The sequence below is a fragment of the Borostomias antarcticus genome, assembly GCF_949987555.1.
Source record: "Borostomias antarcticus genome assembly, chromosome: 6".
Taxonomy (NCBI): Eukaryota; Metazoa; Chordata; class Actinopteri; order Stomiiformes; family Stomiidae; genus Borostomias; species Borostomias antarcticus.
This window is the reverse complement of record NC_140239.1, coordinates 16864101-16891535: the sequence shown is the minus strand read 5'-3', so window position 1 is coordinate 16891535 and position 27435 is coordinate 16864101. Positions and strand designations below refer to the sequence as shown.

Genomic DNA, 27435 nt, shown 5'->3' with positions numbered 1-27435 from the left:
ATGCGGTACACCGGGGTCGTCATCGCAGCCGTTTACGGTGTCGTTATCATAGTCGGTCTGATTGGTAACATAACGCTCATCAAAACGTTTTGCTCCGCTAAGTCCATACGGAATGTACCGAATCTGTTCATGTCAAGCCTCGCGCTTGGGGACGTGCTCCTCTTGGTCACCTGCGCGCCGGTGGATGCCAGCCGGTACCTCGCGGACGAGTGGCTTTTCGGTAGACTGGGATGTAAACTCATACCGTTCATCCAACTCACCTCGGTTGGCGTCTCGGTGTTCACTCTCACCGCGTTGTCCGCTGACAGGTAAATAGGCTAACGGGATTTTGATCTCACCAGTGTCTCGTGTTTGTGTGTAGCCTACTTGGTGTTTTGTCTCGTGTTTGTGTGTAGCCTACTTGAGAGTTTTTTCTTCCCTGTTGTCCCTCCAGTTTGAGTCTCCACGTTGTTTATAGGCTAATGCTCTGACATTCTGACATCTCTAAGGGAATATAGCCTAGGCTACTGTAGGCTTACCGCGAAAGATAAGGTAGTAGCCTTTTGATATGGGGCGCCGAACCCTTGCATCTTTAAAATAAAAGATCAGTTTTACCAGATTAAGCACTAACACACATTGAAAAATTGGTGTGCAATTTCCGTATATCACTTTTTCCCCCCACATTTACCGTGAATTTCGTGTAAAATAAGGTAACCCTTTTCACAGTTGATGTTTTGTAGCCTAGTAGCTAATTATTTGATAGTTAAATGTTAAATCTAAATGTTAAATGTAAATCAAAATATAAATGTTAAATCTAAACGTTAAATATAAATGCTAAATCTAAATGTTAAATATACATGTTAAATTTAAATGCTAAATATAAATGTTTAATATAAATGTTAAATGTAAATGTTAAATCTCAATGCTAAATATAAATGTTAAATGCTAAATATAAATGTTAAATCGAAATCGAAATGTTAAAGGAGTAGTAAAGGGAAAAATCATGTTTAGCCCTGTTTTAAGGTTACTTATGATCATATACAATGGTTCAGATCAAGAAGTTGACAAAACTAGCACTTTTGAGAAAGATAATTGCTCTACCACCGTTTAGGTCAATGGATGTGGGTGGGCACCTTGAAAAATAATTAAAAAAACATGTTAAACTCTCGATTTCACGAGGGGGTAATTGGTGTCTGTTGCTGTTCTGACATCAAATTCGCCGCAAAGTATGAATCCTGTAGGGTTTTATTGATCATTTTATGAAATCCATTGACTTGTGACCGTTGTAGATGTGTAGATCAATCCGCAGAGGGGATTCAGGAAGCGGAACTACTTTGCGGAAGTTTACACACGTATGTGCTGCAACTAAATAGTTCTATGCTAAATATTTTAAAAAGCCTTTCCAGATGAACTAGAATTTAACTTTATGGCGAATTATATGTCAGAACGCCAATTAACACCTCGGTGAGTTTCTTGTCCTTGAAATTGAGAGTTTAAAGTCCCAGTTAACCAAAATCAGAGATTTGCTTGAAAACACATTCTATGTGTTAGTGATGCATTGCTGAACATGTAAAAATGGGAGGAACCATGTGTAGTACAGAATTGTGAAGTTAGACCAGTTTTGTGATTTCTGGATTTTCTGGGCGGGCTTAAAATGGTACTTGATGACGTAGAGCGGTGTTCTTAGCATATCCCCGCCCTAACACTATATAAAGCTAGAACGGATTTGAATCTTCGGTTCTCCTGCTCAATCTTGAGTCTAGAATTAGCTAGTTTTAACCAGCAGTCTAGAATTAGCTAGTTTTTCTTAGTTAGCAATGCCTATGCATAAAACTAAATGAAAATGCATCCTTCCTGGATGCCAGCAGGAATGGGATGATAAGGTCTCCTTCTTTCAACTCCCGAGTAAAGCTGAAATGAGAAGCAAATGGTTAGCATTTTTGAAGAGCCATGGTGTTACAGAGGAGTCTGTCACCGCTAGCGCCCGCCTCTGCAGCAAACATTTCACTCCCGAAAGCTTCTGCAATTATAATATGAGGCTTTTGGGTTTCACGGACTCACAACTGGTCCTGGTGAATTCGGCGGAGCCAACCATCTCCCTCCCCGGCCTTCATTCTCCTCCTGTCGCATCAACCTTTGGTGCCGACACCGCTGCCTTGTGTGCTTATAGCTAATTAACGTTATAACGTTAGCTAGTTAACGTAAGCAATAGGAAAATACACTGCTACGTTAATATACAAAATATTTGTCTTGACATTTATGTGGTAATGTCAACTATGATGAATTATATGTAATCTTAGGAGGAATTATAGCTAACATTAGCTATGTAGTTTGTTGCAGATGGGAGTGTGTATATAACCTTAGTCTAGCTAACATAGCTAGCAGCACCGACCAGGCGACCACCCACCAAATAACGCTACGGATGATATATTATGACTATAAGCGTTAACTATACAGAAACTGCCTGCCATATTTGTGGCACCTGATGTGCGTATGGGTTCACCGGTAATGGTTACAATATATTTCTCCAGCGGGAGACCGGGAGGCGGGAGCGAGGGGGATGGTTAGGTAGACCAGCTGCAGCTGGAGAAAGACGCACCCTCTCCCAGTGAAGCGGTGCTCGGCGGCTACTGGCTGAACATTCCAGTTCTGTTGGATATGTTGCGGGAAAGTTGAAGCCGAGTGCTCGTTATTCTCACACATAACATTGCCAACGAGAGTGGATGAGTCTGTCCCGATTATCAACTCCGGTAGTGTACGCTTATTCGCTCTATCAGTGCTGTTCAAGCCAGTGACTAAAAGGTACATTTTAAACAACTTTTTCCATTGATCCCAAGGGACGACAGGATCGCCTGGGAGGGATAGGAATGGGTCCGGAGGTGGCAGGGAGAAAATAGGGACAGACTCATACATTCCTCGTTACCTGTTTTTGTATTTTGCATCTAAGGGCAGTAACACTGGCGCGTTGGTATAGAGTAGCTACAGTTTTACCTGTCTTGTTTGTCAGGAGGTAGGTTAGGAGGAAGCATCTGTGCGTTTGACTCATTAGACATGTGTAATTTCAACTCCTCTCTGTTTTCACAAAGCTGTGCCTTCCTACCACAAGAGACGGCGTGCCAGTGTGACAATATGCAGACCAGAGAACGGTACTATTTGACAGGTTCTTCCCTCCACACCCCCTCCACACGCAATTGGGTGTGGCTTCGGTGCCTTCAGCAGACACGCCCCCACAGTCTCAGACCAGAGAATGCTGCTGATTTTTAACCGATTTTGAAGCCTTATTTTATATACTTAGCGACATTTTTAATCACTCAGATTTCTCTGGCTGGTTAATGACATGTTTTCCTGTGGTGTATGAAGCTCATAACAAAAATTTGAACTGGGTTAACCTGGACTTTAACATGTTTTTTGAATGATTTTTCAAGGTGCCCACCCACATCCATTGTATGACCAAAACGGTGGTAGAGCAATTATCAGACTTTCTGTGCTAGTTTTGTCAACTTTTTGATCTGAACCATTGATCATAAGTAACCTTAAAACAGGGCTAAACATGATTTTTCCCTTTACTACACCTTTGAATATAAATGTTAAATATAAATGCTAAATATAAATGTTAAATCTAAATGTTAAATCTAAATCTATATCTAAATGCTAAATCTAAATGTTAAATCTAAATGTAAATCTAAATGCGAAATATAAATGTTAAATGTAGCCTACGCTTTACATTCGGCGAGCTAATATGCAAATTTGCTGCGCCCGCCGCCGTAGGCTTGTGAAGGAGCTCCGTTTCCACAGCAATCGGTTCCAGGTCTACTTTCGCCTTTCTGTGGAGCAGTTCGACAGTCTGTTGGGGAGAGTCGGACCAAGGATCTCAACGATCCAGACAAATTACAGAGAGCCAATTTCTCCAACCGAGCGGCTGGCAATTTGTCTAAGGTGGGTGATTTATTTGAAAATAAAACAATGTCTTTAGTAGCCCAGGCTAGCCTAGCCATTTAGCAGGGTCTGCTAGCTAGCTAGCTAGCTACCTGTACCACTAGCGAGCTAGCTAGTACTAGCTAGCTAGCTAGTCTTCTAGCTAGCTAGCTATCTAGAAGACAAATTATATTTGTCTTCCCTGCTCTGTTTAAAAACAATTAGCCCTTTGTTATTGTAGAATTTTTTATTTGACTGATAATAGGCTATAAAACAATATTTTCTTTTTAGTGATAGCATTATCACGTGATTAATTTATAGTAGGCCCTACTTGGCTACTGGTGATTGATGCCATTATCCTGTCATTGATTTAAGGTACCTGGCCACAGGTGAAATGAAAGAACCTGAGAGATGGCTATATGAAGCAGAGAAAGGGAATGGAAGAGAAGAAGAGTGGTGCAGGCGCAGATGAGCTGAAGTCAACATGGAAGTACTTCAATATTACGAGCTTCCTGGAGCCTCACGTCAGGGAGAGGGCCACTTCCTCCAACATGTTCACACCCAGAGAAGATAGTCCCCCAGCTACGTCAGCACAGTTTTCTAATCCTATCGTGTCACCATCTGGTACCCTGTCTGTCCTTTACCTCTCCCCAGCTTCTGAACTATCTACCTCTGCCTCCCAGTCAATTCTGGCCACTGATGAATCTTCTGAGACACTGCCTGACCTGTAGCAGCCCCTGCTGTATCTCAGGCCCCTATTTCTGTGGCTACTCCTGCACGCCATGTCCCTGATGTGTCCCAGCGCCCACCATCTACCCTGGCACACCAGGCCGCCGCAGCATCAGGACCCAGCTCAGCACCCTCTGCTCCAACAAAAAAGAAAAGGCAGAAGATTGATTTTGAGACCCAGGTCTTGAAGGCTCTTGACCAGGGCACAGATGAGGAGGAGCTCTTTATCCTGAGTCTAGCCCCACGCCTCAGAAACCTGTCACCTAAAAAGAGGAGCGAATTAAAAATTCCTGACAGCTTTACACAGGGCAGAGTTCACTCACTAATTCAATAGCACATGCCACCTAGACAACTGGTTCTTTGTTAACAGGACTGAGTTTTGTTTCTCTTTCTACTCCTGTTTCCTTTTCTACTCCTGTTTCTCTTTCTAGCCCGGCACTTCTGGCCACCAATGAATCTTCTGAGACACTGGGGTTCATGTAGTTTGTTGTTGTCAGGAGATACTTTCAAGTTTCAATAGGGCCTCGCACCGCCAGGTGCTCGGGCCCTAATAAAGATGCTTATATAACAGATGATGTAGTGGTTATTTAAGTCTTGACAAGAAAGTCTATAGTGCTTAGACTAGCATTCATCAATGGGAGAAATGTGTGCTGCCATGGTATTGGATAGAATCAGAATGTTTTTGCCAGCCAGATAAGTTTACACATACTGTTCATTTCGACAGTGGGTAATAACTACATTAGATAAAAGAAAATGTGCAAAGAGAGGACAGTGCAAAACATAAGAGCAATATGTGCAATGTAGGACTATGTACAATATGTGCAGGGTGATGTGTGCAATATAGTACTATACCGTATGCTACAGTATACTGTACAATTTAGTGTCCTTTGAAGTGCAGTAGTTCTGCAGGGTTAGAGTACGAGTTTGAGGGGGACAGGAGCCTTGTTGAAGAGGATGGTTGCCACCGGGAGGAAGATGTTTTTGTGGTGAGAGGTTTTGGTCCTAATGGATGTTGATGAAGAAGAAAAGGAAGGAAGTACTCAGGGCAGCAGGAACCGGAGAGTAACTGGTGGGAGACGGAACTCTATTAGTTAACAAGTCAAAAACACAAAATATAGATAGCCAAGAGCCCAACTGACATGAGACACCCAGAGAGGAGGTGGGGGGCAAAAATAAGTCTTCCTGACTGAAGTTTCTATAAAGCTCCAATATAGCTATTAATTAATTTAATTAAAAAAATGAAACTAATAGGAAACAGCTCTTTCAGAGATAAGTGGGTGGCTCTTAAAAGAGCCTTGGTTTTATTTTGAAAAGGAGCAGCAGCAATTCCAAGACTTACCTGAGGGGAAAGGCCTCATCTCCCACAAAGACATGAGGCTGGGGCCCCAGGTGGTCAGCACCCGGGAGAGGAGCATCTCCAGGGAGATCCAGCCTGTTTTCCAGCAGAGCTTCTCCAAAGGCAGAAGCAGCAAGCGTCCCTCCATCACTGCTCTGACCAAAGGCTCCAACATCCACTACCCTGAACAGATACTTGGCATCCACAACAGCAAGTAGTACCACAGAGTAGGTTCCCTTGTAGTTGAAATACTGGGAACCTGAATTCGGTGGCGCCTGGATGACCACATGCTTCCCGTCCATGGCTCCAACACAGTTGGGGAAGTTCCATGTCTCCTGGAAGCCCTGGGCGATCTCCTGCCAATCAGCAGCCTTTGGTTCAGGCAGAACCTCGTCCACCAGGCTGTCCCAAATGCCTTTGGACATGTCTGGCACAATGTCTCCCACAGTGGAGATGCCCACACAGTAGCTGGAGGCAATGGTGGTGTACGAGTCACCTGTGGCCAGGTACCTTAAATCAATGACAGGATAATGGCATCAATCACCAGTAGCCAAGTAGGGCCTACTATAAATTAATCACGTGATAATGCTATCACTAAAAAGAAAATATTGTTTTATAGCCTATTATCAGTCAAATAAAAACTTCTACAATAACAAAGGGCTAATTGTTTTTAAACAGAGCAGGGAAGATAAATCTAATTTGTCTTCTAGCTAGCCAGCTAGAAGACTAGCTAGCTAGCTAGCTGACCTTGCTAAATGGCTAGGCTAGCCTGGGCTACTAAAGGCATCGTTTTATTTTTAATGAGCTTAAAGTCGCACTGAAACAGACGTTTGAAATCATCTAACTTCCGTAGTTTGACGTATTTCCGACGCAAACAAGCTATGAGGGTGGGACATATGTTTAGAGGAATTTGATTGGGACATTGACAAGTGGACGGGTTTTAAGAACTTTAGACAGATTTGATAGAAGGATAGTGTTGATTGACGGGTGGATGTCGTGAGATTATTGGCCTAAAATCTAAGGTACCTGTTGTCGTCATTGCACGTGACCTACCGTTTTCCAGGAAGTAAGAAATTATATACTTTGATATAAGATTACAACAAAAGTAGAATTTTGTATTTTTTTTGGCATACATCGTTGAATAGGTGAACACTATGACCAATTATGTGAACCAAAATGGGACAGAATGCTTTTTTCATTTCAGTGGGACTTTAATTTTTGTCACTTTGACTCACTGAAGACCTTTAGCTATGCATGATTGTCTATCAATAGGCTATGTTACGAGGGTGTAGTAGAATAGCCTACAGTATCTAGGCTATAGGCTCTATAACAGGTCCTGTGTCCTACTATGTTTGATTTTGAAGTTCTTAAAACCCATCCACTTGGCAATGTTACAATCAAATTCCTCTAAACGCATGTCCCACCCTCATAGCTTGTTTGTGTCGGAAATACGTCAAACTACGGAAGTTAGATGATCTCAAACGTCTGTTTCTGTGTGACTTTAAAGCCAAATCACTTTATTGTCAATCATCACATATACAAGTTCACATTTGCCTTACAATCTAAAGGTTAATTCAAAAAATCTTAGCAATACATTTAAAGGTATAATATGTTATATGTGGATTAAACTTTTTTTTTTTTTCAAAAATAATACATCCATAGGGCTTTGCGAAGGCTGCAGAGTAAAAGTATTGCTTTTCCATAAAAAATGATATTTTGTCTGAAATTATTACATTATGAAATTTTGATGGCCCGACAATGACACTCAGCGTTGGTACTGCACGCTGGGTTGCCAGGTACTATTCTAGCTTCACCACAAGGTGAGATTAGCAGTAGCGAGCTAACGTTATACTTCCATGAATTAGTAGCATTATAGATGTTGGTTAGCATCAAGTGTGTGCGACTATAAAACGGCAGCTTTTCCGTCCACTTCTGCTCACTCTTTTCAGCTAAACGTTTGGTAAAATGGCCAAGTTTCATCGTCCTGCTTCTCTGCCTGAGCCACGGCGAACCGTGCGATACGAATCTCAAAAGCTCAGTGACCGAAGAAGGAGCAAAAGTTGGATAAATATCGTGCCAGCCTTTGCTCGTTGGACGGAGTTTATGGAGTTAAAGTCGCATGGTGACATGGCTACTTTTCTACTAGACCGGTAAGCTAGCTAACTATCTATCGTTATCTTATCGTTATCGAATCTGCATAGCCAGACCTAACGTTATCGCCACACTACAGCATCTAACGTAACTTATTACATGGCACTCTGAAATACTTGATTGTGATTACTGATTAGTGTAACGTTATGTTCCTCTCTGAGTGAAGATCTTATTACAGTATAACTGAAACAGTGCATTCTCTGGCATTTTGGCAACCAATATGTTGTGTTGTTGCAGTTCTTATCTTTAGACACTAGATGGGGGAAATAATCCTCATAGCCTACAACATATTATACCTTTAAGAATATATTTCTAGTTGTTATAAACATCAGCTCTAGATGAACATTATAAACAACTTAATCTAAATATCCAATGAAAAGAGGTACTACAGTACATTACAGAAAACATTTAAAGTAATCTATTCAATCCCACATCCAAGTTACTTACCCCCCACCTTCTCAATACCAATATATTTTGGAGAGGAAATAGGATGATTAAATACGACAAAATGTGCTGCTAGAAGATACGGTAATTGTATAATGTTTTTGATAGTGTTTCTATGCTTAGCAATTTGACTTGTCTTTCCAACATATGACTTACAGTACCACAAAGGCAACAAGTGATAGGATAAATGACCAACTTAGTATGACATGAAATAATTCCTTTTATAGGGATGTGGATATTTAAAACTGTCACAGTGGTATTTTACATTGACTACAACACCCACAGTGGCGGTTGCTCTCTGAAATACATGCTACTGTATATCCTGGACTGGGCCTGACTGAGGAGGAGATACCAGATGGTCGCTCAGACTTTCCCCTCTCACGAGAGGTCATTGTTTGAATACACCTTTGAGTTGGCAGTCAGATTCAAATATATGACAATGTTTTGTTATTATTCCTTTTTTCAGTTATGAACCCTTAGAATACCCTGCTGTAAAAATTATAGCCTACAGTTAGGGCTTTTTTTTTCTATAGATTTATTATTTATGAGATCAGACCTAGATCTGCCTTTTAATTTCCTTTCCTTTCCTTCTTTTTGTGCGTGGCTGTAAGCCAGTGCACCTAGAATAGCAAATGTCAAGTAGTTGTCACTCCCTGGTTCCCTCCCTGGCTTCCTCCCTGGTTCCCTCCCAGACTGCTTCTGTCCCGTTGTTGACCTGCAGTTCTATGTTGCTACCACAAGAGGCAGTGGTCCCAGAACATCAAAACATCTATGACACCTCAGATTTCCCAGATATTCAATGGCTTGGTGGTTAGGGAGTTCACCTCTCAAACTGAATGTAGTGGGTTCAAACCCAGACGGGACAGTATTTTGTCACTGGATGTTATAGAAGCTGTGTAAAAATGTGGTTAGGCTACCTGGTGGTGCTATGTCAGTTATTGAATTTATGTGGTAGAGCCACCGCCCATAAATAAACGAGCATGGGTCATATTTGTTAATTATAGACCCTTTTACAGTCTACGCCAGCACAAGTATGCGCGCGCATTCTTGAAACAGTAGCAGGGGAAGACAGACGAATTCAGAGCAAAGTCTAGTGCAAAGACTAGTATTTTATATACCATCAAGATGTCTGGCTGTGACGTCTACGAGTGTACAAATCGGCGCTCTAGTGGATTCAAACAATATTCGTTTCAAGAGGAAACCGGAGTCGCCTGTGGCTATGTTGTAACTTTAAGTGTTCAGTTGACATTTAAGCACTTGCAGTAAAGTATTTGAATACTGATTTAGTTAAGCTAAGGATAATTTACTTAGATGCATTTAATATGCATAGCTGCCTAATTTTATTTTACTTGTTTGATAACTGTTATTCATGATCTAGTGAGTTAATGAGCGAAGTGTAACTACATTTCCCGTAGTGCATTGTAAGTTGCCCTTTCATGTGTGGTGGTTGTTCCCGCTGTAAAAAGATGAGATGCTAGTTTTTCCTCCGAGTAAAGTTTCACAATAACCCCGTTGTCGACCTCCGTTTATTTTGCACGGCTAGTTGGATTATTATAACAGGCTACAAGCCATTAAGCGTACGGACTGGACTGAGGACATCATCAGAAATGTCCGCATTTGCGGTGCCCATTTTATATCAGGTAAGTTATTTTGACTACCTGGTTTCACTGGAAAGTCTGGTTGAAATGTAGAGTAATATCTGAAGTAATATCTGAAGTAAACAGTAACCCATAACCTGGCTGCACGCTAAGCTAAAGCTAAGTTCAGGAATTGAAGCCTAATGATAGCTACAGTAGCTAACGTTAGCTAGTGCTAGCTAACACGCTAGCTTTTGACTACCAGGGGTGCGTTCAAATTCAGCGAACATAGCAAACATTTGCGAACGTTGGCAAACTATTTTCCATTAGCTTTGTGTTCGCCGCAAACATTTGCTAACAGAAGCTAACAGTCTGGAGTGGTAGTTTGCCAGTAACGGAAAGAGGATCACAATGGACCCAGGCTTGTAGCCTAACGGTATTTTGGAACCATTCAAATGTGACCGTTTGGAGAAAACATGTTTGCGACGAACGTTCGCCTCTGTTTGCTGAATTTGAACGCAGCCCTGGTTTCACTGGAATGTCTGGTTGAAATGTAGAGTAATATCTGAAGTAAAAAGTAACCCATAAGCTGGCTGCACGCTAATCTAAAGCTAAGTTCAGGAATTGAAGCCTAATGATAGCTAGCTAACGTTAGCTAGTGCTAGCTAACATGCTAGCTAGTGTTAGATGGGCCATGAAAACCCTCTATATTTGACATTGTTGGCTAGAATAACCAGTGTTGTCAAATACATTTAACAACTGGTCAGTTGATATGTAGCACAGCAAACGAGCAGGACAATATCATTAGGGCTAGGTTAGGTAGCTAGAAAAGTCAGCTTGCCCGGCTGGTATGGTTAGGCTCATTCCTATGGGATAACTTAGTACTTTGTGATTTAGCAATGGGCTGACTAATCACTAGATACATATTTTCAGTTGGGGATAGGACTACAACACCACCTGTGCTGTGGCATCAGGAATCTGCTCTGACCACTGTTTTTATTCACCACCATATCATGTTATTATGCAGATTAAATGTACTGTACTCTATGTCTACGCAACACAAAAAAGGCTGTATATAAATGTTATTTTTGGCTGGGGGAAAAAAGGTTTGGCGGGTACAATTTTTCATCTACCAGACATTTGGCTGTTGAGCAAAAAGGTTCATTTTGACCCCTGCATGTATGTAATTATGTCTTAAGTTTAAAGTGAAGGGATTAAGAGAGGATGTTTTTCTCCAGTAGGTATTAAAGGACAATGCTCGTTTTTGACAACCTGGACCTTATTTACGACATATTATAAGACGTTTGACTCACCGAGATCACTTTGGTGTAGTTCGGAGGCATGTAGAAGAAATTTTAAATCCAGCGCGAGCCAGTATATCCATGTAATGGCGGTGGTCGGGGCACTTAGAATGCAGTTTCTAAACATCTATTTTCTGCCGCGAAACGGTTGTTTATATCAATCTGTCTTGATGAATCGCTAGTTGTGCTTACATAGAACATAGGCCTGTTGTGGTTTTCACATGCCATGATCTTTAGAAACGTCTTTCGAAACGAAATAGCTTCCTCACTTGCTCCAGCACGCATACGCACAGCGCGCAATCGTTGCTCCAGCACGCTGTGCGCATGCGTGCTGGAGCAAGTGAGGAAGGTATTTCGTGTCTAAAGACGTTTCTAAAGATCATATTACAGAGGCATGTGAAAAACCACAACAGGCCTATATGCTCTATGTAAGCACAACTAGCGATTCATCAAGACAAATTGATGAAAACAACCGTTTCGCGGCAGAAAATAGATGTTTAGAAACTGCATTCTACAGATGTGGGAAGTTAGAAATGTAACTTGCTGCAGCATTTCACGTCGCGGTATTTGGCAGGGAAATCCCGTTGGAAATCTCGTGGGATTTCAGACGGGTGTTATTTCGTTTTAGTGATGCACCACCGCCAGGTGGCGTCTTTGAGTAGATTTAGCAGGCTGGGCTCAGTGTTTTTCTCCTATAGTCTACGAATGAAGCATCATTAAATTTCACATTCTTTAATTTAAATGCTCTGTTGTAAAGCACTTTGAGCTGAAGGTATCTGTATGAAAGGGGCTATACAAATAACGTTTAATTGTTATTATTACCTTGTTCTCAAACACATGTTTTATCCATCTCGATGTAATTTAATTATTACGAACACCTATAATATATCTAGGCCTACAGTAGCCTATCTATCTCGGCAACTGACGTCGGGTCAAGACGTGGTGTCTGTTAAGTCAAATGCGCAAAATAACAGTATTGTAAATATATTTGTTAGTAAAGATGTGGTGAACGTGGGGGTTTTGCGTTTTGTTTCTGGAACGCATTCAACTGGTAGGCTACTCGTAAACCCCGGAAGTAAATTTGAAGACGGGGCACCAGCTAATGTAGCCAAGTCTGAGCGCAGTAGGCTATATGGCTTCAGCACGATACAAAGAAAAAATAAGCTTGATCGGAGGTGTGGATCCATACAAAATTGAAATAGTCGCCATGAGTAAAGATCACTCATTGCCAATCATATCCGGACATTAACTATCTTGTGCATAGCGGCAGGTTTGACAGTGAGACATCAACCGATAATTGTAATAATGCGATTATTGAAATGGTCTTGTGAACGCCTTTATCTGATTTCCAAAATCGGGGTAAGGTCCATAGGATGATTGTGGGTTTTCATTTGCACATAACTATATTTTAATAAAACATTGAAGTCCGCCTGTCAATGACTTTCCCTAAAATTGTGTTCTGTTGCACCCCCTATTGTTAAATTATAAATGAAAAAAACATACACAATATTTTGTTATTTGAATGATCTTGAATATATATATTCAAGATCATTCAAATAACAAAATATCGTGTATGTTTTTATTTATTTATACCGGCGGCCAGCTGTTCAATGAACGGCTATAGGGAATGCGCAGTTTCGCGCTGGCTACAGCCTATTATATGAACAGTTTCGCGCTATGTAGGCTATTATAAATAGGCCTAAGTATTATTCATTGAGGGAGCTTGGACTCGCTGGGGAATGGTGGAGAGACACAGAGCCTCCCCAGACGCGACATCTCCAGTTGGCTGTGTATTTGAGCTGCCGCCTCAACTGTGCGTATAAGAGCAGAGCGCATCATATAGCTACAAGTAGCCCATAGCCATTAAAACGGCTTATTGTTTTATTCATATATCAACTAGATAATTCGATAATAATGAGTAGCCTAGTAGGCTATAAAATGAATTCAATAGGGCAAGCCTTAAGTTGTAGCCTAGGCTACAGTACAATCACAAGACGCATAGGCCTAGCCTATCGTAAAAAGCGTTGCGTTCTCATAGGCCTATATTAACTTAGATAATTATTAATTATGCTCAGGTCATAATGTCCGTTGAAAATAATTCCCTCTAAGCAGAATTTGAATTGTATTAAAATAGGCTAAAGTTAAATTTCCACATATTCTGATTCCTTCTAGGTCTATATAAAAAAAAAACATTTTTCTAATGTGTAGCCTATAGGCGATGAACAAAACAGCCACAATGTAGCCTGCTTAGCGAGCGAGAGGGCAGTCTACCATAAAGTGTATAACCATAATGTAATATATCTAGACTACATGCATTGTGGTATTTCTTTATATAGCCAATTGTTTCTCAATAAACAGTTAAGTCATCCTCTGAGTCCGAATGTAGGCTAATAGACCGGCAGCTCTAAATGCCTTCACAATCAATGAGACATGGTTGTAAAAATGATGTTTTATTGATGAAAAGGGTAAAACTGGAAAACATGGAGAGTCATTGCATTGATCGATGCAGTCCGCTACCAGCAAACACTGAAAATACAGGTCCTCCAGCGAACCTGGACTAGACTATTGTAACCCCCCCCCCCAAATTCTTTTATATTCAAATAAACTGGATGAACCGGTTTCCTAGCCCTGGATCGTGGGAGGGGGGTAGCCTGCGTTAGCGGGTGCTTTGCCATGACCGGCCATTGAATTCGCTAGTTTGATTGATAGATTGATGGATTAACGTCCAAAGTAGATTGTGCAAGTATTGTATAGGCCCATGTGTAAGAGATGAATGGCTGTAACCATGAACTCAGCCAGAGGTAGGCCCTACTGTAGATTATCAGCATTATCACCAGTCTCAATTTATGTCTCAATTTATGTGTTGCCATTCATTTAAACCACCATCTCATCTAGACTACTTCTGTTGCTGCATTTTTACATTTATGCTTTCATGATTTTAGAGCGCAATAAACATTTTCCAGGATTCCAAAAAGTCCATCCATTCATCCAACTTTGTGCTGAGCGCAGCGCAGGCTGGTAGCCTACTGTCAAGGATCACGACTGATGCACTCCCTTAACACGTCTCGCATCCCCAGGCCATCAAGAGAATTTCAATATGAAAGACCTTGGGATTCCAGGAGTCAAGGCCGTTTCAGACGGGGAGCGACATTCCGCCTGCGTTCTCGCTCGGATCAGCGGGGGGACGCACGCGTCCTGCGCGCAGCGGGGAAAGCTGACTACAATTCAGCTCTTGTCGCGGGCGGGCGCGCAGCCTAGTTCCATATGAGAACACTCCTTGGTCCAATTCCGTATAGTAGATCAGCCTGTGTACTTTCAACGAATGTATTATTTGACATAATATCATAATAATATATATAGCCTTCAACAACCTCCTGAGCTGCCTGATGGTCTCAGGGCTAAAGAGACCGCGCGCCGTTTTCCTCACCCTAACTCTTGGCATGCTATCAATGAAAGAAAATACATTGTAAATAAACATGGTTTTAGGCTATTGTTTTTATGTAGGCCTATAGGTTAAGCTATTTGTGTTCATAAGGTAACGTCATTGTAAACGAAAGTAGCCTATAGCCTATAATCCAATTGACTGGAACCAGGGGGTTTGACAAGAGGCAAAATAATTTGTCTTGTCTGCATTCAAGATGTATCTTTCACATTAAAACTACATACAAAGCTGGGAATGCTAAGAAAATTGCATATGTTTGCAAACTAAAACAAGTGAACACAATTTTACAATCGAAAATGCTTATGAGGCCATTATTTTACTTATATGGGGCAAAAGTGGTTTCTCTTCCTGCTTCTGCCTAAGCCCTCCACAATACCACAACACAACGGTGTCATGTTTTACCGAAGGAGAAGTGAAGAAGACGGTAGCTATCAGTAGCTCAAGCAGTTAGCTAATGTTAAGATCATTCCTCTAGCTGCTTTGCTGCTAATGCGAGTTCGTCTCCGTTCCTGCCCGAGAAACAGAAGTTGAACTAATAGCATCAAAATCAAAATAGCTACAGGAATCATCGTTGTAAAGTTAGCTATCTGCTTTTTAGCCACCGACAGCTACCGTTAATATTATGAAGCTGCTGTCGTGAGGTAACTTGCTATCACGGTCTTATCGTGCAGCTTCACAGCCTGCTATTAGCAGACAGCACTAAAGTTGATAAAATCACACTTGCACATCATTAGAATTCCAACCATTTATATGGGATTTATAATTCAACTAAACATGGAACCTGAATACTACCTGATATTTCAACCTGCTGCCATCAGTGATCGGCGCGTCTGCTTGTTTGAGTCATGAATATCCAATGTAATCCAATATATGCAATGACATTCCATTCCGTAGTGTCCCAAAACTGTTAAATAATTTCCTTTGTAGTTCACTATGAGTAGAAATACATAGGGAATAGGGAGTGAACCATTTCAAACACATCTCTGGTCATCTCCGTTAGCCATCTCGTCCTGATGCCATGTTCCATATGAGAACACTCAGTTAGCCTACTGTATTAAACTTCTACTTGTCCCGACACATGAGTTACCAGATATAGACCCAGCGACAGTTACAGAGATATAAACTATAAATAGATAGGCTTTGTTCGTAATAATTAAATTACAACCAGACAGAGAACAAGGAGTTTGAGAACGGTAGGCTCATCTAATGTGCGAGATGAGCTACAGCAATGGGTCAATGCGTGGTGTTACTGCGCCCCTATGGGCAGGCGAGCGGTGGTGCGGAATGACGTAAAGCGCCTGTTAGAATACCGCGGGTCAAGTTACATTCTTATGTTCCCACATCTGTAAGTGCCCCGACCACCGCCATTACATGGATATACTGGCTCGCGCTGGATTTTCAATTTCTTCTACATGCCTCCGAACTACACCAAAGTGATCTCGGTGAGTCAAACGTCTTATAATATGTCGTAAATAAGGTCCAGGTTGTCAAAAACGAGCATTGTCCTTTAAGCAAATCGTGCGAATTGCTAGGGGAGATGGGGGGGATTTCCCCCCCCTCTGGTTTTGATATCCCCTCCTCTGATCATTCATTTTTATCGCCGGTGGGGCTATGTTTTTATCCCTGCTTCTGGTCAGACTGAATATAGCTACAATTCCTGTGCCTGAAAATAGATAAAGAAAGAAACTTTAAAGAAAAACTACACTAGCTATTTCAAAAATATGATTTACAACAGCTAGTTCTAACCACGCGTTTGATTGTCATGGCAACTGTCAACCAAGCGCCTACTCTAACTAGCAAGAATTAGCAAAGAAACGGGGTCAACAAAGCATTTTGTAACATTTTGCTGCAAGGATTTTGGAGGATGCCCAAAACGCCAGAGGTCCGTCTTCTGCTAGTGCTAAACATCGGTAAGTGACAGGATGAATATTTTATTATCATACAATTATTGTTGTGGGTGAAAAGCGGCCAATCGTAAGCATGTATTGCTTTTGATTTGCTATTCTCATCTTCGATATTAGGCGATAGCCAAGTCAGCGCAGCACATTGTCGCGGCCACCAATTTAGCCTCTTTTTCACGAGACCAATACCAATTTATATTTTATCTTGTGTTCCAGATTTTCTTTTCAGCCTTGCGGCCTCGCCTACCGGTGAAAGTGCGCGTGATTGTGGACCAAGATGGATCCATGCTGAATGTTAGCCTACAGATTTGTCGGGATAGATGGCTAGTGTTCAAATTTGCTTTCAAGGCACAGGCCTACTGTAACAGTGATTTAATGTAGCCTATCATGCACATAGTGCCTAACTTTAACTAGCCTACGCATATCACTTTTTTTTATGAGGTCTAAAGGTCTATGATGAGGACGGGATAGCCCTACATTCATAGCAGTGTGATCAATAACCTAACATCGTATGGTTTGTCCTTTCTTTTAGCACTTTGTTGGGTGTTTATAAGAATACAATAAGAGCATACAGTCGTTTCCTTTGTTCTGATGTTTACATTTGTTCGATTTCTGGACATTACATTTTGTTTGAAAATGTTTTTTTTTTTTTTTTTTTTTACAAATCGCACCCTGTCGTAATCCATAATCTACAATTATGATGGGATCTGCAAGTTAAGAATTTCTTGTAATATGGCTTCGGATCAGTATTTCTGTTCATTAATTGAGCTTTTTTATGTTTAGGTACCATAAAAGCAAGTGAACTACCTGATCGACGAAGGGATGGCGTCAAGAGCAGCAATGAAGTCATCAACTACGTTTCTTCAACAACTATGGAGTTGGAGAAACACATGTGGACCTTCATTGTGACAACTGCAGTGGACAAAACAAGAGGAACTTTGTGCTGTGGTACTGTGCTTGGCAGACCATTCACAAGCTTCACCTGAAGCTGGACCTCCACTTCCTGATTGCAGGCCACACCAAGTTTGCCCCTGACTGGTGCCTTGGCTTGATCAAGCAGCGCTATACTGTAGGAAGACCAGAGTGGACACTTTTACTGACATTGCTGGGGTGGTGAGAGACAGCGCTCCTGTGAAGAAACCCCACAGCTTGTCGGACTTGAGAACAGCACAGTGCTTGTTGAAAGCTACAACTGGCACCAGCATCTGAGTAGCTATTTCAAAAAGCTCCCATTAAGAGTTGCCAGCACTTCAGGTAATTATCATTGTCATGTATTCCATTTTCTTCTCAAAATTCTCAAAATGGCAAAGCGCAAAACACCACACTTTTGTAGCGAGGAGACCACTCTCTTCATTACAGCCTTATTATTTTTTATTTTATTATTTATTATTATAACTCCATCATCACCACCCTTTCCCACCAATCCTGGCTGTGAATCTTCATCCAAAGGGCCTGGGGGGCTCTGGTGCGAACGAGTGGCATATGAAAGAGAACCACAGCACCGGCGTTTAACATTTCCTCTTGTTTTTTTCTTTCAGTAAGGAAGTGAATGAGGAGGAGTGTGAAGTGGTGTTGCTGGATGAGAGCAAGCACTATAGTGCACCACAAACATATTGCTATCGTTTCCATTCTTTGCTGTCTCAGGAGATAGGCTAAACAGGAAGAAGAAAAGCGCAGAGAAACTTGCGCATTGCGATGACGTTCTCTGTGCGTCGTTCATTTAAATTCGGAATATACCGAATGATTACAATTACCATGTATACAGGAATATTCCTTTTTGCTTGCGCATGTAAACTCCTTATTCCTAATGTTTCAATAACCGGAATATGGACAATAAAACGAATATTGAGTGCATGTAAACGTAGTCACTGTCTATATGTATATACCTGTTTTTATGTTGTTGTTGTTTTTTTTGTTTTTTTTTTTACTTCTAGGCACATTTACATGTGCATTACATGCCTCTTTACAAAGATGGTCACAACAACATGTCCCGAGAGCACATGCAAAATAACACCTTATGGCTACTTTTAATGTGTATGTCTGTATGTTTAATAAAGCATTTAGGAAAGGTTTCAGTCAAGATTTGAGTATTACCTATTCTGTTCAGTACTATGTTTAGAATTGTTCAATTGTGATATTATTACGATTGGGCTTTCAAGTCTGCCTACACTTAGGTTACTTAGCTAAGAACCATTTTAATTACAATTTACTTCTAAGGGCAAATACTTAACTGTACTTTCATATCAATATAATATCAAGTTCATATATTCATATATATATATATATATAGTAAAAGGAGGCCTATTAACACTTAACTATTTACAAACAACTTTGCTACCTGCTGACTCAATCAAGTAGATGTCCAGATAACCCACTGTGTCTTGGTCTACTTATTCACCACAAATGGCCAGGAACCCGCCAGCGGATTCAGTCAGAGGTCCGCCAGCTTATCCATCGGGGACCCGCTGTAGGTCCGCTAGCCTTGTGTTATATTCCACCGGAGGTCCGCCAACTCGTCCATTAGGGACCCGCTGAAGGTCCGCTAGCCTTGTGTTATCTGGGTTTATCCCTTACTTTTGTCCAGAAACAGAAGTTAAACCAATTACAGAAAAATAGCTAAGGTTACAGGAATCATCAGTGTAACTGCTTTAGCCACTGACCGCTACCATTAATGTTATGGAAGCTGCTGCTAGTTGTTGTGAGCTCATGAGCTAACTGGCTATCCAGCTCTTATTGTGCTGGATTAGCATTGGAAGCATTGGAACTGATGTGTCCAGGCGACAAGACCTATCTTAATTTATCAGACATTATTTCATGTCACTTTAATTCACAGCTATTTCAGTGGTATGACTAGCTTCCGTCCTACCAGTCCTGAACAGAAACAAACCAGCCATGCACATAAGCCAGGCTGGACCTGGCCTGGTTAAATTCCCCATTGGGGATTATTAAAGTATTCTGTCTGTCTGTCCATCCGCCCGTCTGTCCGTCCGTCAGTCTGTCCGTCCATCTTATTTTAGTGGCAGCATAATTTAGGACAGATTTGATCAGTTCCTCACTTGGTTTAGTGAATGAAGTCAGAGTTGATTCACAGATGAGTGGAAGAGATGTGGGTACCACTTTACATTACGGCTCTTTAACAACAGGGTAATACCAGGCTAATAGATGGCAATTACCATTAGTAGTTGTAATTACCAGTACCATCATGTTAATATCTACATTATTACTAGGAATTTACCAGCAAATACTAGTAGTTACCAGTAGTAGTTACCTGTGTAGTTACCCCCAATCCCTTCCTAAAATTCTATTTAAACTGATTTGTTACATGGAAACAGATGGTAGTTTATACTGTATGTAATAACATGGAATCACAGCTGGAAAATGCAACATTACCTGTTTCTGTTTAATTCTATGGTTATATCATTCCTATTGGAGTACCCAGAAACTCTCGCTATGGCAAGAACTTCTTGAAACATTATGATATTCATAGACACCAATGAGAATCAAGGCAGTTTTTCATCCTATTAAAACTTATTTGTTTGGTTTGTTTCTGATTTTTTAAAATGACAGTTTAAACTGGATGCCGATGGGCTGCGCAGATAGTGGGCTGTGCGGAAAGGCTGATTTATAATAATAATAATATTCGACGTAGGAACATTTTTTCGACACAGGAACATTTTTCCCTCACAGCCATTAGCCTTATCAACATGGCTCTCCTCTGACTCTCTCCCCGGCCCCCTGAAAAATTTGCACTAAACTGACTACGTCACTGACTCTTTTGTAGTCCAATTGCACTGCTACTTTTTGCACTATGTTTGTATCACTGCACTTTACGAGTCCTGTTGATAAGAATGATAATAATCAATACAACTTTATTTGTATGCATTGTCCTCTCCTGTCCTTCCACCTGTCCATTGTTGTATTGTTGTTAGAGCCACAGTGTCAAAATGCTGTGTATGTCCTACAATGGCAATAAACAAATTCTGATTCTGATAATAATAACAATACAACTTTATTTGTATAGCACCTTTCATTCAAATAAATGCAGCTCAAAGTGCTTTATAACAGATAATGTAGGCTACATGCACAAAGCGCTTCACTTAAAATAGATATAAAATAAACAAAAACAAGGAAAATAAGATGGATGATAAAATACAAAAGATGAAGATAAGATGCTTGATGTCCTTTCACTGACGTATGTGTTTAGGAACATACTCAGTGTAGATTTATCAGACTGCATCTGTTAGGCAATTATCCTCTATCTATCATTCGCACCCGCACACACACCAACGCACCTACACACACACACACACACACTCGTCCCCCAGTGTGCCTCTGCTTCATGTCTGTGTTATTGAATCATTCTAGTGGTGAGTGATGTTTCAGACAGACAGGTCTTGTCCCCTCTGGTTCATCCATCAGGCTGAATGTCAGACCACAGAGCAGCCTATAGGCTGCATGTTTTGCTGAAATGGGGGTATCTTGGTCATGAAGGATTCAAGATTCAAGATTCCTTTTATTCGTCACATGCAATGTATGGTGTACAGTCACAGTGAAATGTTGTTGCCGGCTCCAAGATTATGCTACAGATAAACTGTAATACTCAATTCCAAGTTATACATTTACAAGTTAAACATTTACAATTTACAAAAATTACAATTTTACAAATGAACACAAAATACAATAATTCCTACTGTAAAAGTATAAAATTAAAGGATATGTACACTGAATTTCATGTTTAGCCCTATTCCTGACTTCCCTGGCATGTATCTGACTAGTACAGGTTAAAGTATTTCTGTTTTGTGCAGTACAGAGTTCTGTGTCAATAACGTCAGCGCGCGCACCCTGGCTTGTTGCAAGCTATGGGCACACTCGAAAAAACTCTAAAAAGTATGATATACGTGGATTTCAATTTCAGGAATTACATGGTTTATGCTAACCAAGCTCTGAAGTAGTCCTGTAAACACCATAGGTCCTTTCGCCTCTGCATTTTGAAACAACAGTAACTTGTAAATAGTACTAATTTCACCGAACATACAACAGCCATCCCTTCACGCTGTAAACCTCAGCGAAATTCATCCGAATCCGAATTTCGCGGAGGTTTACAGCGTGAAGGGATGGCTGTTGTATCTTCGGTGAAATTAGTACTGTTTACTAGCATCGTTGATCAGGCCTATCACTGCTGTGTTGTCAGCAAACATGACGATGGCATTGGAGTCAAAGGTGACTGTACAGCCGTGCATGTACACAGAGTACAGTACAGTAGTGGTGACAGCTCACAGCCCTGGGGGGCTCCCATGTTGAGCGTGGGGGGGGGGGGGTGCGGTGTGGTTGCCTGCCTTCACCACCAGGGTGACTTGTCATTCGTTCCACGTGGTAATCCCACTTAAAGCCGATGAAAACAACGTTGAAAGAAAGATATTAGTAATTAGGCTAATGTTTGTCTACCACCCCACCCCCTCTCTCTTTCCCTCAGGTACAAGGCCATCGTGCGTCCCATGGACCTGCAGGCCCCTAGTGCCCCCTGGAGGATCCTGCTGAGAGCTGCACTCATCTGGCTGTTCTCCATGACGCTGGCCATCCCGGAGGCCGTGTTCTCCGACCTGCACGCCTTCCACGTCAGTCGCACCAACGAGAGCTTCGTCACCTGTGCCCCCTACCCACAGGCCGGGGAACTGCACCTGAAGATCCACTCCACGGCCTTTTTCCTCATCTTCTACGTGCTCCCCCTGCTGGTCATCTCTGTGTACTACTGCTTCATTGCTAGGAGCCTCATCAGGAGCGCTTATAACATGCCTGTGGAAGGAAACATGCACGTCAGGAGACAGGTAGGAGTGTGTGCGTATGTGTTTCTATGTCTGTGTGTGTGTGTCTGTGAATGTGCTTTTGGTGTGTACATACTTTATGCAAGTACCTGGGGTAGGAAATGCCCATGCTTTAAAAAAAACCTCAACCTTCCTCCAACCTCAACCTTCCTCCCCGTTCTCTATGCACCACACCCCAGATTGTGTCTAGGAAGCGTCTCGCCAAAACGGTTCTGGTATTCGTGGGGCTGTTTGTCATCTGCTGGTTGCCAAGTCATATGATCTACCTGTACCGATCCTACCACTACAGACAGGTACACGCCCACACCCTCCTTCACTACAGCGTCAGACACACTTTCCAGAGAAAGACAAGTAAACTGTATAGTGTAACGATGTAAAGTAAACTGACGTATGATTATTGTAAGTAAACTCTAGAGTAATATACTGTAAGCAGCAAATTACAACAGCATATGGTTAAGTACATTAAGCTGTAAAGTTTTACACCATAATGTAAAGTATTACACTGTAAAGTGGTACCAAATTCACCCTGTTTCCTTCCCCCTTCTCCTCCAACTCTTACTCCCCTTATCCCCCCTCTCTCTTTACCTCTCACGCCGGAGTTCCACTGAGTCCTGCTGTGTCGCATTCTGGTTGTAACGTGGCTGTGACTCTTCGCAATCGCTGGAAATCTTACGTGACACGACATGGATATGAAGTCAAGTATTTAAGATAGACCTACTGGTAACCTGTCTGTTAACTCGATTACTATAAGAGTGGTGGGTGGCACTTGAAACAAGCAATGAATACATTTAGAGAGCATTTGAAATGCTGTTTTTATTCTTTTTTTTCTTTTGGCACTAGTGATTTTCCTTTGGTGCTGGCTAAAACCTCTTTGGGGGGCAAAAATTCCTCTATGTAGGAAAAACCCTGAGATTATTCAGAATATGCCAATTAACATGTAAACAGGAATATTCCTATAGCTGCGGCACATGTTAACACCTTACTGGAGCAGCAGGATGTGCATGTAAACGTATGCATGTAAAATCGATTTTACCAGACGCGCTGCAACGGATTTCAGAAGCGGATCTCCAATCTGCTCAACTAACCAGGCCAGGTCCAGCCTGGCTTATGTGCGTGGCTGGCTTGTTTCTGTTCAGGACTGGTAGGACGGGAGCTAGTCATGCCACTGAAGACTGATAGCTGTGAATTGAAATAACATTAAATAATGTTTGATAAATTAAGATAGGTCTTGTCGCCTGGACACATCAGTTCCAACGCTTCCAATGCTAGATCGGTGGGTTGATTTTGGTGTCCTTTATTTTGGTGCGCTGGGACTACTGCCTCTTGTGGTGCCAACAGAGAAATGCAGGTCGACATTGACCGGAGCGAGGGAGGGAGGGAGGGAGAGAGAGAGTGATAACCGGACAAACGCTATCCTAGGTGCTGGCTTACAGCCAGTGGCCAGTGGTGAAAAAAATAGTAGGTGGGGCTGAAAGTTTTGAAACCAAACCCCTGTCTCCCCCCCCCCCCCCCCCCAGAAGATTTTTTTTGTGATTTTCACATTTAAATCAAGCATTCTGGTGCATTCTGAGAAAATAATAAAGGCAATATGCAACATTTCCCTGTATACATTTCCCTATTTACAAAGACTTTAACTTGATTTAATTGAAAAAGCAAATTTGCAACTGTTATGTTGAATGTTTTTGAACAAGCTTTTTGACTAGAATGACTATGAATAACAAACCTGACAAAACAAGTTTCTGAAGTCAGACTGCACGTAAGTCAAATACTCAGTCTTTTTAAAACAAGCCTTACCACTAATTGAATATATATATTCATAAAAAACACACAGTAGTAGCCTAACATTCAATAATTTATTTACCTATCATTCTTATCATTTTAGTATTTACAAAATCTTCCGCGATAGGCTATAATGCGCAAAAATCTAGTTTTATTTGGATTTGTATGGGTAAGCCAGGCTTACCCTGGTTTACCCTGGCTTATAGGAGCAATCGCCACTGAAAAAAACTAACATTTGTGGCGTTATGACGTTGTTCGTCTTAGTTTGTCAACTTTCTGTCAGATTCTCCTGTCAGCTGTCTGTCAGATTCTCTTGTCAACTCTGTCAGTTGGTAGCCTGGTCAGCTGGTGCAGCTTTGACAGCTTTCGCGTAGTCTGGGGCCTTTCTCGTTCGGTGTTGTTTCGCCGGTCTAGAGCGGAAGCGCGATGACGCATCGCATAATCATCCAGTCTGGACCGGAAGACGAACAGTTGTTGTAATGTTTTTACTGTAGGCTGTACATGGTGAAGTTTCGAGTAGAAACATTTGCGATGGCATCACCAGGCATAACACCGACAAAAATTGTAAAAGAAGATGCGAGGAGAACTACCAGTTAAGGAAAAATAAAGCAAGCGGATGTTGGAGACGGGCTCTACCAGCTCGAGCCAGATGATGGGGCGGGCTTAATGCTGTGTTCACACCGGGCGCAAATTTTTCCTGCGGCGCGGCAAGTTTACATAGAAAGTCAATACAATTCGCGCGAACTGGGCGGCGGGCGGCACCGCCTATCGCTATCGTTAGTTTCTAAAAAGATAAGACGGAGCCTCTCCTCTCTACCTCTCCTCCCCTCTTCTCCCCTCTCCTCCTTCCCCCTCTCCGCTCCTCTCCTCCCCCTCTCCTCTCCGCAGCAGTGGCGCGCATATTTCTGTAGCAGTGTACCGCCGCTGCTATATTCATATAGGGAAAACACTGGAGCTAACTTTATAGCAGACGTTAGCTACTATGTGCTGCACTAGCTAGCTAACATAGCTAGCTAGCTAACTACTACTAGCTAGCACTGTCTAACTAATGTTAACTAGCAAACGTGCTTGCTAGCCATCTATTTATTAAGGATGGAGATCATAGCTAACAAAAAACCTTCCGATCTTTATGGCAATTAGCTACAACAAATCGTATACTAGCTAACGTGTTACTAGCTAGCACTTGTTAACTAGCGACTATGTTAACTAGCAACTAACGTGAGCAAGCATCACCTGCTCATCCATTTATCAGACATGGAGATCATAATAAAAAACCTTACCGTTTTTATGACAATAAGCTACACCAATCTTAGAAAACGTAGCTAACTAACACATTATTTTACAACGACAAGTACTATTTCATCATCATTGCTAAATAGTGAGACGGCATCAAGCAGCCTCAACTTACAGTGTTTGAGGGCGCAATGAGACCACGCAGTCCAGCTGGAAATATTATTTCTTGAATGCTGAGTGGCTAGGGGCGATAATATCTTCAGCCCCATGAGATATTTTTGATTGGCTAAGGGTTACTATACCGTTGTCATGTTCTCGCTTTGTTGAATGCACTGGAAAGGGCTGAGACTCTATCGCCTCTGGCCTAAGGTCTCATTCACAGAAGAGAGATATAAACAAACATAATGGTTTATATTTTATATATTACACGGTATTGTACTTTATAAACCACCAGACCATAACTTTGATGACCACAACTTTTTTTAAATTAGTAATTATTATGTATATATATATATAAAAAAATAAAAAATAATACAGCTTTCACTTTTCACCACCGCGGGGCGGAGCCCCATCGCCCTTTATTGACCAGCCGCCACTGCTTACAGCCATACACAAAAATACACGCCTAGTCTATCTTTGACAGAAGCCGCTTCTGGAATGCTTTAAGTAGTAAAATAAAAATAAATAAATAGTAAAATAAATTTGTCAGTCCCACTTTTCCACCCATTACGACACCCCCGGCGGCTCCCGATCGTATAGCCTATCACATCACTACATCACGGTCACTGGTGGCACCAGGCCAGAAGTCAACTGCTCAGCAGATTTATACCATGGACGGTGAGATGTTCATCCTTAGAAGTTGAAAAACACAAGGTGTAATATGACACCACAGATCATTTTTATAAGGACAACACATTACATGTCCGTGATTTAGCAGACACTTTTATCCAAAACGACTTACAATAATTGCAATTTAATGTAGGCAGTCAATGTAGGCTACTACTCGCCATTGCTTACAAGTGCATCTTCTTTCTAAACAAGTGACCAACAGCATAAGCTAGTGCTAAAGCCAAAGTGCAAGAGAACACCAAAAAGGACTTGAGTATGGAATTGGAGTTTTGGGAGTGGAAGGAAAAATAACCAAATCGGGAAGTCAACAAAATAAGGCAGACAAAATGCCATGGTTCTGAAACGCTCCTGGTGATGTCTGAAGCCGTGTTGAGGACAGAACAAAACTGAGTTGCTGCCGGATCGTGACGCAGCCGGACTCGGTGGAACTCTGGCGTTACTCTCCCTCGCTCTCTTCTCAACATATCCTTCTCTCTTTCTCCATCCCTCCCTCACCCTCTCCCTTTCTCCCGCCCTCTCTCTTCCTCCCTCCCTCACCCTCTCCTTTTCTTTTTCTCTCCTTCCCTCCCTCTCTCTCTCTCCCTTACTCCCTCCCTCCCTCTCATTTTCTCTCCCCTTCTCTCTTGGCCAGGTGGACACATCTCTGGCCCACTTCCTGTGCAGCGTGGGGGCACGCGTTCTGGCATTCACCAATTCCTGCGTCAACCCCTTCGCCCTCTACCTGCTCAGCAAGAGCTTCCAGAAGCAGTTCAACCAACAGCTGTGCTGCTGCTGCCGCACCCTGCTGCTCCGGAGGTCCCCGAGCACCAACACACACATGACCTCACTCCGCAGCTCTCGCCACTCTGTCGCCAGTCTCAGCCCGGTCAACGGCCAGCCCATCTGCCAGGAGGACTGTGTGTAAGAGGGAGGGAAGTGTTTGTGGTTGTGTGTACAAGGAACAGGGGTGTGTGTTTGTGTGTGAGTTAGAGAGGGAG

At 41.9% G+C, this 27435-nt stretch overlaps 1 protein-coding gene across 1 annotated transcript; it reads left to right on the top strand.

Moving 5' to 3' along the window:
* grpr (gastrin-releasing peptide receptor) lies at positions 1-27362 on the top strand (the record flags this gene model as incomplete). The annotated part of the gene is made up of 4 exons (XM_084440252.1): positions 1-308; positions 22249-22600; positions 22777-22890; positions 27090-27362. 4 exons carry the CDS (start codon positions 1-3, stop codon positions 27360-27362), a joined length of 1047 nt encoding a protein of 348 aa, XP_084296378.1.
* Positions 27363-27435: the final 73 nt, after the last annotated feature.